The sequence below is a fragment of the Seriola aureovittata genome, chromosome 4, assembly GCF_021018895.1.
Source record: "Seriola aureovittata isolate HTS-2021-v1 ecotype China chromosome 4, ASM2101889v1, whole genome shotgun sequence".
Taxonomy (NCBI): domain Eukaryota; kingdom Metazoa; phylum Chordata; class Actinopteri; order Carangiformes; family Carangidae; genus Seriola; species Seriola aureovittata.
The window spans coordinates 15,212,659-15,224,197 of NC_079367.1; the positions used below are offsets into that span (position 1 = coordinate 15,212,659).

The 11,539-nt window shown below is 40.5% G+C and overlaps 1 protein-coding gene across 2 annotated transcripts in view; it reads left to right on the plus strand.

The window, feature by feature from the left end:
• The window catches only part of LOC130167529 (lissencephaly-1 homolog), a 40,416-nt gene extending 29,327 nt beyond the window's left edge, over nt 1–11,089 (plus strand). For both annotated transcript variants that reach the window (XM_056373808.1, XM_056373809.1), the window contains exons 6-11: nt 641–809; nt 2,557–2,659; nt 2,805–3,033; nt 5,029–5,130; nt 5,267–5,423; nt 6,700–11,089. In XM_056373808.1, the coding sequence (XP_056229783.1) occupies nt 641–809; nt 2,557–2,659; nt 2,805–3,033; nt 5,029–5,130; nt 5,267–5,423; nt 6,700–6,773 (834 nt within the window). In that variant the 3' untranslated portion in view covers nt 6,774–11,089. The remainder of the gene's footprint in view (nt 1–640; nt 810–2,556; nt 2,660–2,804; nt 3,034–5,028; nt 5,131–5,266; nt 5,424–6,699) is intronic.
• Nucleotides 11,090–11,539: the final 450 nt, after the last annotated feature.

Below are 11,539 nucleotides of genomic sequence, written 5' to 3' on the forward strand. Positions count from 1 at the left end.
GGGCACAGAAGGACTAGGGGGAGGAGAGGGTGGGGTTCTCTTGTCACTGTCTGCTCAAAATCCCCCACCCCAAGAGAGGAACCAAGGAGGGTTTATCCCTCCGTGACAAACCGTCTGTCTGCTCAAAAGCCAGAAACGCAACAGCTTTCTCAGGCTAGAAAATCAGGCTTACTACTGTTCACTCCATATTCTGTCTCTTCTCCAACTGGCTCTGCGTACTTAGCACATAAACTGTCTGTTGGCTTTTATCAGGTCTAGCTGTAACCCTAATCGGCATCTTGGCACATGCATCCCTGCCATTAGCAACAGTAATGCATCATGAATTCTGTAATTCAATATACAAAGAGTGTATGAGGCAAGTGTGAAGTCTTTAAACAAATATGATGGCAGTGTGGTTTTCTGTAATAATTCTGCCATTAGTGCATCTCATTGTTAAGACTGAAATGTGACATCCCTGGTCAGTTTCCTTCTGTCTACACAGCTTGTTTTGGCTTCTGGGCTGCTCAGCTGAGACATGAAATGACTTGGAGCCACTGATGATGTCACATTTCGGGGCAGCATACTCATGTTTCTCAGTAATATACAGGCTATGGTTAGGTTTTTCTGTCTGTAACGTGTATGAATATGCTCTCTTCTCCAGGTGTGGGACTATGAAACAGGAGACTTTGAGCGCACACTGAAAGGCCACACAGATTCTGTGCAGGACATCTCTTTTGACTTGACCGGCAAACTGCTAGCATCCTGCTCTGCAGACATGACTATCAAGCTGTGGGACTTCCAAGGCTTTGAGTGCATCAGGACCATGCATGGTAAGAAGATAAAATATAGTATTTCTTTTCTGCTGGTTGTGGATTTGTGTGATCTTTTTCCCGGCAGAAATTTGCAGACATGCATCACTTCTGCTGCCATTTATTGTCATCTTTGTGAACATGCTCTGTTATGGTTTCCACATCATATCTGTATAAAGGTAGCTTGTGACTGTATTCAGGGCTCAGGTGGCGCAGATGCTATTCGTTATCACATTTGATGCTGCTGATGAGCCTCAATCTGCTCCAGTTCACTGCACCCTATGCTGAGATTCACAACCAGCTCTGACAAATGGACTGTTTAAGCCATCTTGTCTCTTTGTACCCACATCACCTCCCACTACAGTGAACTCCTACAGGCGCTTTGATCCATCTCTTATTAAAATGTAATCATTTACCATCATTTAAATGGTAAATAATTGGTTCGGGTTTTTAATAAGCCTATCTATATTCTTTTTCTTATCTGAGAATCTACTCCACCATTGGTCATGTCATCACTGAGGCAGTCCTTTGGCATACACCCCTTTCTTTTACACTGTAATTGCCAAGTAAATGATGGCAGCATGGTCTATATGTGCCCTCAGGCTCTACTGATGTCAGGGACCACCATATGAATAATTTTTATTTCCTTCTTGGAATTGAGAGAAGGACCCCCACCAACCCGCCAGCAGCAGAGCAAACAATACGAAGCTTTAGCATTTCACATTTAGTTCTGATCAAAAGTGTGCTAGAAGTGCCCATTAATGTCTGACTGTGAAGCAGACATGAATGAAAATGATATCGATTAATTAAATAAGCCTAGTCAGTATGCTGGAGTTGTAAATCTTGCATTTTGTGCAAGTGAGCAACAGATTTCACTGGTTGCCAATCTTTTTTGTTGTAAATAAGGATGTGAGCTGCTGGCATGCTTCTTCAAACAGACGAGCGGCGTTCACACTGCAGAAAGACATCTAAATGAAGAGATCACTGTCTAAAATAAAACCTTCTATTAAACTGAGCCTGCTGTCTTGATTTGTTCCCCACCATTTCCTCTCTATCCCTCTTTCTATTCCCCATCTCGATTCACTTTTAATTCATCTACTCAACCTTTTCTCCTTTTTTTTTCATCCACTCCGCCTTTTTTCACTTAAAAAAAAAACCAACTGGCCCAACTGGTGAAGTAGATTAGTGCCGATTTGGACAGCAGTTTAATTATCCTCTTCAGCACCAGATAGCACTTTTCTGTGTGGCTGCCACCCATTATTATAGCCTGATGGCATTTGTATTCACACACACACACACACACACACACACACACACACACACACACACACACACACACACACACACACTTAAGCTGGCCTTTTAGAGTATACTTACTGTTGTCTTCATCTGTGAGCAGCTTAAATATGGCCTTGCATCTAGGTAATTAGGCATCTCTTATTCTCTGTGGAACAAAGTAAGCCCCAGCAAATTGGCTGCCTCGCTTGTCATTTAATTGGTTAATTATGACCAAACCCATCATTTTTTGGTGCTGTTGATGAATGAAGATGTGTAAAACATTGTTGCTGAATTTTGTATACGTTTCCTCTGGTAAATGTCAAGAAGGAAAGATTAAAGGGATCATGTGTTGCCATCTGAAGTGATAAAATTACATTTTACACTTGATTAAAAGATTTAAAATGTTGCGTTGGGTTGCGCTGTTCAGAAAGCTTTTATGATGCTCTCTGGCTGTTACTGAGATCTTATTTTTGTCTTTTATATTTTTCAGGACATGACCACAATGTTTCGTCTGTAGCCATCATGCCTAATGGAGATCACATCGTTTCTGCCTCAAGGGACAAAACCATAAAAATGTGGGAGGTGGCAACTGGGTACGCAGAATCCGAAAAACACCCTCAAACTATCCTTAAAACTGCTATGTTTTTTTGCGTTTTTTTTAAAAGGATGATATTGTGTTTCATGAATCACATCTGCTCTGACAACTTGATAACTTCTTTATTGTTATTTGTCTGTTAGCTACTGTGTGAAGACCTTCACAGGCCACAGGGAGTGGGTTCGTATGGTGCGGCCCAACCAGGACGGCACACTGATTGCCAGTTGTTCCAATGACCAAACGGTGCGCGTGTGGGTCGTGGCCACCAAAGAGTGCAAGGCTGAACTACGGGAGCATGAACATGTGGTAGAGTGCATCACCTGGGCACCAGAGAGCGCCTACCCCACTATCCTAGATGCCACAGGGTCCGAGGTAAAAAACTGTTCAGACCTTTTTCGCATTTCTCCAAAACATTTTCAGACATGGGTGGTTTTAGTTAGACTGTAGTATCAATGAGTGTATTTTCCTATCTTTCCTAATTGGACCATTAGCTCAGAGGTCAAGCACAGCAGAGCAGATAATGGACCATTATGAGCTCAGTTACATTGTTGTAGTACCTGACTGTCACAGTTCAGAAATTGGTGTAACTAGAAACATATTTTCGTCTCTCAGGCCCAAATGAGTCAATAACTGACTAGTGAACAAGAAGAGCAATCAGGCAGTTGTAATTGTACAACCATGTGGTGCCAGTGATGATAGAGTTCATGTGCATCCTGGAGTGAAACCAGACCTCACAGGTAAACTTGTGTACCAAGGCAATATCAAGGAGAGATTGATTTCAACAACTCTAATCCACAAAGATTAGGTTTCAGACAAACTTTCATTCCCAGTCGGATCTTTCATCAGGTTAAAAATGGACACAATATCCATATTTATGATAGGCTCTATGTTGACAGGTGTGATTAACCATCCAACCCGCCCAGGGTGATAAACATCTCGAAGCAATGAACATTTCAGGAAGGTACATGCCAAAGGGTTGGAATACAAAGGCAATAAACCAAATTATCAACCATACATCAAAAGACATCAACAAAATATAAAAAAATAGACTCATAAGCTTGAAAACTAGGATCTTTAAAATGGATATATAACCCAATAAAGCCAGGTCTGAGGCAGTGTGCCGGCCTTACACCTCTTCAGTTATGCAACTGAAGACGCAAACAAAGTTTGTGATTTGATGTGGTCACTCAGTGATAAACAGTGGATTTCTCTTACTATCAGATGATGCAGAATGTGTTCCCTCTCTACATGCATAGCCATGTCACTGGGTCTCAGACACTGCTCAGACTGATGGCCATGTGAACAGACTGAAATGAAGATCGAAATGAAGTGTTTGTGCGTGCATACACAGACAGAATATCAGCATGGCCCAGAGTCAGCCCACACACCCTCCTCATGCCTTGTGATCTCAAGTGTGTCCAATTGTAGCCTTGTCAGATTAAATCAATATTTTCCCTCGAGGCAGTTGTCCCAGTCTAACCTGTATGTGATGAAAAACAGTGTTCACTTGCACAGTAGCTGATTTTTGGTGTTGGTTGTTTCGTATCTTAGCTGATGTAAAGAAGTTGCTTATCACTGATGGAGTTGTTGAATTGGGACAGACCTGAACTCATAGAGACTGTTGTCTCACAGATGTTTGCACATGTGTTCTCAAACTAGTTGTCAGCAATCTAAAACAGTCACCTTAAGATATTTTATGTGGCACAGACTGCTGCTCTGTATGTTTGGGTACCGTGATGATCTTATTTCTCTGATCGTTTACTCTAAAACATTTAAACAAACCAGGCCAGTGAGACGAGGCTCCTTTACATTTCTTCCAGTTATTGCTTAGATGCACCTGTAGGACTGTTTGCGCACAATCTCCACAAATACAGTTAAAACTGTTAGGCATGTAATCACTGAGTCCAGTGTGCCAGACATAGCTTTTAAACATCTGTTATTGTGTTAATAGTACTCGTGGTTAATGTAGCAGTTTATGAGTTTATTTAAGCAAATCTATCTCCTCCATTGTGACAGATAACAAGGGGATTTAAAGTGTGCTGTATTTAATTGATTTGTCTCTGTAAAGTGTCTTTGAGTGCCACTTAAACATACAGTTTACATAAAATGTATTGTTGTTATTATGTATTTTAATTTGTATACCATTTATATTACCTTAAAGAAGTAGATATTTTCAAAAATATTTGTAGCATTTGGTCTTTGATATTACTTTAGAAATAGGTTCACAATTTTGAGACTCAATATTTTTGACAAAAAAGGGCTTCTGAGCAGATTAAATGTGGAGTATTGTCTGTGTTCTGTACTTGACCATAAAATGTTTTGTTCAAAATTAGAATTACATTTTCTTCGATCCTTCTGCCTAAACAGACCAAGAAGAGTGGTAAGGCAGGCCCCTTCCTGCTGTCTGGCTCCAGAGACAAAACCATCAAGATGTGGGATGTCAGCATTGGAATGTGCCTTATGACACTGGTGAGGACCATCTTAAGCTAATAGCCTTTTTATTTTTATATATATATTTAAATATTTAGACTGAAAACATTTTGCTTCATGAGTGAGATGAATTGGGTTGCAACTGGTGTCTTGTCTCTGTCTGTCTGTAAAACAGGTTGGCCACGACAACTGGGTGCGTGGAATCCTCTTCCACCCTGGAGGCAAGTTCATTGTGACCTGTGCAGATGACAAGACCTTAAGGATCTGGGACTACAAGAACAAGCGCTGCATGAAAACCCTGTGTGCCCACGAACACTTTGTTACCTCTCTGGGTATGTAGCCACTCACCCTCACAGAAAAAAGCTTCATCCTTGTTATTGTTTGACCAGTTGGTCTCTTGAGGTGCAGCAGGAAACCTCTACCCTCATTGGATAGTGGAGCTGGGCTCACAAATATCTGTTCTAGAGAAAGGTTGGATAATTGTAAAGAAGCCCATGCTTCTCCACCGGCAGTGTGTTGAGCGCCTTAGGGTTACTGGCAACTGGGGTTTAAGAGGTAGACAAGCGCTCCAGGATTTTCCCCTCCTCCCCCTCCTCGTATCTGCGGCTTTTCAGCAGATCAAGGCTCGAGAACTCTCTTGAGAAGCTCTTCAGCCAACTTTTCCTTGGCAAGCCGTTTGAAACCCAGTCCTCTTAAATCCTGCCTCAGCCAAAGAGGATATTGCTGTGAGCTATTGATGTGATGAATGTTGGAGCGGTGTGGAAAACACAAAGCACCTTTGTTTGGGGGAGAGAAAAAAACAAAGTGGCCCTGCGGTTTTTTTTTTGTTTGTTTTTTCTTGTTTTTTTTCCCCAAAAAGTATTGTCCTATATGTCCGTATAATACAACATCTGTGTGTGCACTCCGCCTTTTTTAAATAACCTGATAATCAGACTGATTGCCCTTTTTTAGGAGATGAAAAAGCATTTTTCCTTATATCAGTAGCAAGATGTCTGAATACTGCCGACATCGTTTTCAGTTGACCCAGAAGGTGCAACAGATGTTGCTATTGTTTTTTATGACTGTCACAGAAACATGCATGTTTACAAGATGTAAAATGTAGGTGGGTGACTAAATTAAAGAAGAGGTGGAAGACAGAAGAGGGATGATGGGCATCAAAGGCTCTCGGCCGGACTTGAACCAGTGATGCTACAATTACATTGTCAGCATTTTGGCCAAAAGGACGTCCCCAATAAAAAAACTCATCCATGCTTCTTGCTGTTTTTCTGCCAATAATTATATCTTTTTTTCTGGCTCTGGCACCAGACCTGTTTGAATCACTGTTCAGAGGTCTGGAAGAAGGACACTTCAAAATGCTTGATATCATAACTTGATAAGTGGTTTGTTTTGTTTTGGTTGGCCCACCCAACTATAGTATTGGCTGGTCACAAATGTTTTGACCAATTTTTTCTCAGTTGCATGGGGTCATGAATTTAGTTTGACTTAACCCAGTTTGCTCCAAATGACCATGAACAGTGCATGTCTAAATCTGCTCATTAATCCAAACACAGCCACTGTGTGTACGGCAGTTTGTGCTTTGTTTTGATGATCTTTTCGTTTCTTCTGCAGATTTCCACAAGGCCGCTCCCTACGTTGTCACTGGGAGTGTAGATCAAACAGTAAAAGTGTGGGAGTGCCGCTGATCTGGACCTTGGAGGATTGGACCACAACCCCAATTACCCAGGCGCTCCTCTGGATCCCACCTCCCCTCCTGCCATCCCACCTCCCCTTTAATCTTCCCTCCTCCCCCCCCTAACATAAAACCTTACCCGCACATTTTCATCTCCTCCGGCTGCACTTACCACCATGGTTATTTACCCATCGCGCTCTCTGGTCCAATAACTTTTGTCCTTCTATGTAAATTATTCCTGGATGTAGATCGAGCTATTAAATGTTACACAAAAAAGTATTCTTGCATGGTAATCCAAAATTGTATACTGTAAATTTACATAACGTTGTCTAGAAGTACCATAGGTTTAACATGGGGCTGGCCGTCTGTCACGCAGCCTTACCGACCAACCGAAGGCAGATGTTTTTGACTGGGTGTAAAATGTAGGGCACTAAAAACCAATAATTTAAGAAATGACAGTGTCTTTATGTGTAAGATTTATTTTTGTCTATTTTTTTATTTAGGATTTTTTTTCTGTTATTTCTCTCCTTCACTGTCGTAGTCTGTTGGTGCCTAGCTTGGTGAAACTTTTGAGAGATAAGGCAGGAAAAGCATATATGACGTGATAAGATACGATTGTCTGTGGGGCTTTGTTATTGAAATAATCTGTAGCTTTATAACGTCACTTCTCAAGTGTGCATACCATTTCTCTTCATGTGGAACTAGGTAATATTTTAATGGCTGTATATACGAATGTTTCAAACTGTTCTTGGACCTTGGGGGCTTAAAAACAGCTTTGTACTCTTGTCATGGTGGCACATGAACCACTGATAGGCTTTAGATAAATTATCGCATTTAATGAATCTGCAGCAAGTAATAAAAAGTAATGTTTAAAAGTGGCTTTGTGAATAACCAAGCCAAGTTTTTCACAAGAAGCCCAATCGAGCGAGTGAGTTTGTTTGGCTTACACCGTCAGTGAGTGCCGTGGGTCACAGCATCACCTGAACAGAGTTCAAGGATTACACCTGTTAAATCTCTAGCACTTGATAAAGACCTTGGGTGTGTCTCCCTTTACAACAATTTTCTGTGACCTTGCATGTCATACTTTTACAGACTAAACCCTCTGTCCACTTCTAGTCCCCCTGACTAGTCAGTCCTGGCAGAGAGTGGTGTACCTAGGAACTATGTAGTCAGAGGGTGCTCAGTTGACCCATGGAGCCTCTGAAAGCTACAAACAGAAGCCAGTAGTCTGAAATAAACCCGCAAAACAGAAAACATAAAGGCATGACAAGGAGTCAAAGTCGGCCCCCTGGGTTTGATATCTGGGATGTGCAAAGATCTCTAATTTCTGAGGGGTGAAATATATGTTCGGCATAATAAAAATGGTTTTGAGTATATAAAAAAAGGAAAAAAAAAAAAAAAATCAGTTTTCTGTGAAAATATGAAATGTAAATTCAGCTTGTTATTGCTTGATTTGGCAATTTTGTATTATCGCACTAAAGGATGAACTGGACAGGAATTTAGGATTAGTGAGGAAACGCTAGCAGCAGACATGTTAAATGTTTTGTCTGCAGAGGGGTCTGATGCTGAGTGTGAGTTTTGTTGTGAAGAACTCGCTGTAAAAGAGGTGGTGCAGCTCCTGGATCAGATAATGGAGGACAATGCTAAAGCCTGAGCAGCGACAATATCTGCAGACAAACCCCACAGACCCATCTCACACATATGCAAACGTCATCTGAGTGGCTTTCCTCAACTGTTCAGCTTTTGATCTTTGTGGAGCTGTAACTGTAAAACAGGGCGATTTTTGGGAAAGACTGGAAGAAAACTGTAAACCAGTCCATGCTGTAGAAACAACCATTCCACTCCCCTTGGAGGACAAAAATGGACCATCTTGCTTCTAACTGTAGCTGGCAAGGTGATTCATTAATTTTGCACATCCCTGTTTTCACTAAATCTTTGGTCCTTTAATGATGATCAAAGACGACATTAAAATTTAATGATGTTGATAAATGCATAAACCTATAATTTCTGATTAGCCTTTTCATTCCAATGCAGTTCTTGGCTAATAAAGAATTCCACTGCTTAACTGATGATCTTATCTTAGCTTCTTTGCCAAGTTTTCCTCTTCCTGTGTGTACTGGATGTGGTGATCTGCTGCTCAAGCTCTTGCTAGTGGCTACTGTGAGCCTCATGTGACCTGTTGACGTAGCACTGCTGCATGTAAACCTGCACCAGAGGCAGAGCTGTCAGAACAGTCATCTTTTACAAGCTTAAATACTGGAGCCCTCTCATCAGAGACCAATTGCATTGAATAATGGGGAGAGAAACTGTGTGTATTTAAAGTAGTTTGACATTTTGGGAAATATGCTTATTTGCTCTTTTTGCAGAGAACTGGATGAGAATCAAATACCACACATTTGTAATGTAAATATGAAGCTACAGCTAAAACCACAATTAAACTTGTCTTGGGGTGGGGGTTATGTGCTGGACTATTTATTGAGTGAAACCAATAACTGGCTGGGGTCTCCATTGGTTGCTTAGTAACAAAAGTGCAATTACAATATTTCTGAAGATACTCTGTTTTTTGTGTAATGTCAGAGTTCAGCAGAAAACATTCTAAAGTGTTGGTAGTAAACATGGGTGATTAAATAAAATCTGTATTTGTGAATTAAGATTTTCAAAGTAAGCTAACAATTGCAAATAATCGTCTTTGAGCTTTTCAATTCAAATATACTATGCTAGACATTATACACAACAGACAGCTTCTCATTGTGCTTGAAATGTTGAAAATGCAGTAAAATAATTGTTTACATAAGTACAGTTGATAAACCAGAAGTTCTTCACACAGACTGCTTTCATTGGGAAACTGCATTCACATGTCGGCAAAATGGGCGGGAGGTGAAAAGCAGACGTTTTTCTGACTTGGCAGCGTTAGTTTATAACTCTAAGGTATGAGTATTTAATCCCAGTGCTAACCTTGTAGACCCACAACCCTACCTGCCGAACTCTAGATGTTATGTTGTATCACTTTTTTTTCTTTTTCTTTAGCAATTTGTTATCAAGTCCAAACCTATAGAATTAGATGACGGGATAATATTGACCAGTGGTGGTGCATTTGCAACCATTCTGACAAGTTTGTTGACATGTCTAGTTCTTTTCTTCAAGTGGGAGATATTGTTATAAGGTTGTTGTTTTTTTACCATCTAAACAATATGACGTGAACGCGGTATGTGTTTCGGTACTTTGTTGGAGTCGCCCTCTTTTGCCTGGAAACTGCCGTCACCCGTTAGAGCCGGATGGTTGTTTCCCTCTGCTTACAGTGTTTAGCAAACATGAGAGTGGTATCCCTTTACTCATGTAACTCTCTGCAAGAAAGTGGATGGTCTTATTTCTCAAAATGTCAAACAGTCCCTCTTACATCACTGTGTCCATGGTTAAGTTCAGGCAGCTCTGTTAACTGGTTGTAGAAAGGCTGGTTTTGTTGTGTGTGATGCTATTTGAAGGAGGTTACCGCCTCCGTCTTCTGTAAATGCAATGGGATTGTGGCAGACTAGGATGTTCCAAAGGAGAAACCCTCTCTTTCAGGAAATATTACTGATGTTTCTCTTTGGTGTGTGCCCCCCTCCCCCTCCTTACAAATGTTTTATTTTTTTTCTACAAGCTGTTTTCTCTTGGGTGAAGAATCAGCAAATTTTGTAGTACTATTTGGCATGGCTAATGAAGATGCCAATGTGTTAAATGTTCTAGCTGAAGCCAAAAATTGAGACATTTGTCAGTACAATCTGGTTTATCTTGACAAAACAGCCTCCTTTTGTTGGTCAAACACTGTGTGACCAACTTTTGAAAAACAATGCTCGTCTCCTCAGGATCACGCTATGACATGCCGGACCATAAAATGGAAATTAAAAACTTCTTCCCTTCCTTGGTTTTACTCGTGGAAGGTGGTTAATCAAAGGTCAGGACGATGTGTGTTCTGTTTCTTTTGTAAGAAAAGGTACATAAAAGCTACAACACAGCTGGTGTTGTATGCAGGTATGCGCCCTGTTGAAGAAAATCCCCTTTTGCCATTCGCAGGTCCCAAGCAATCCCTGTGCTTCTCTGGTCTGGTGTGTGAAGGGACTGGCAGACAGGTTTTGACTGTCTGAAGGTCATTTCCTCCAGCCTCAAGTCCACCTGTTCTCTGTAACCTGCCTGTGAACCACATCTGAGGGCTTCAGACTGCACAACAAGCTCCAACAGGAGAGCTCATGATGTTTTCGCCACTATGGTCTCACTCTTCACTCAGCAAACTGTTAACAATATACCTGGATGTCATTATTGTTTGCAATATAATAAAAGAAGTAAAATCTGCATTTGTGTTTCCTGCTCATTTGTTTTGAGCTGTCATACTGAATGTCAGTGTATTTTAAACAATAGTAAATTTGGACAAACGTGACTTAAATTAAAATTTTGCACTTGTTACATTTCATTTGAATAAGAGACGGATGCTCACAGATACAATTATTCCCAGTAAACTCATAACAGCTATAGTAAATTATTAAATAAATGATAAACAGTTGGCAGTCATAGCCAGAAGCTGTTTTTGTTTTAAATTAATAATTTTAGTGTATTTTTCCCCCCAAACATCATTTACCAAAACATTAAAATTTACAAAAAATGTGGCAGATTAACTTTCAAATCTGCAATTGTAAAGTTTATTACATCCTGTGTGTGAGAAAAAATGTAGTGTCTTGAATGGAAATAAGTGTTTTTTTTTTTATTGACATTTGTGAATAAACAATTTTACTATAAAGTATAGAA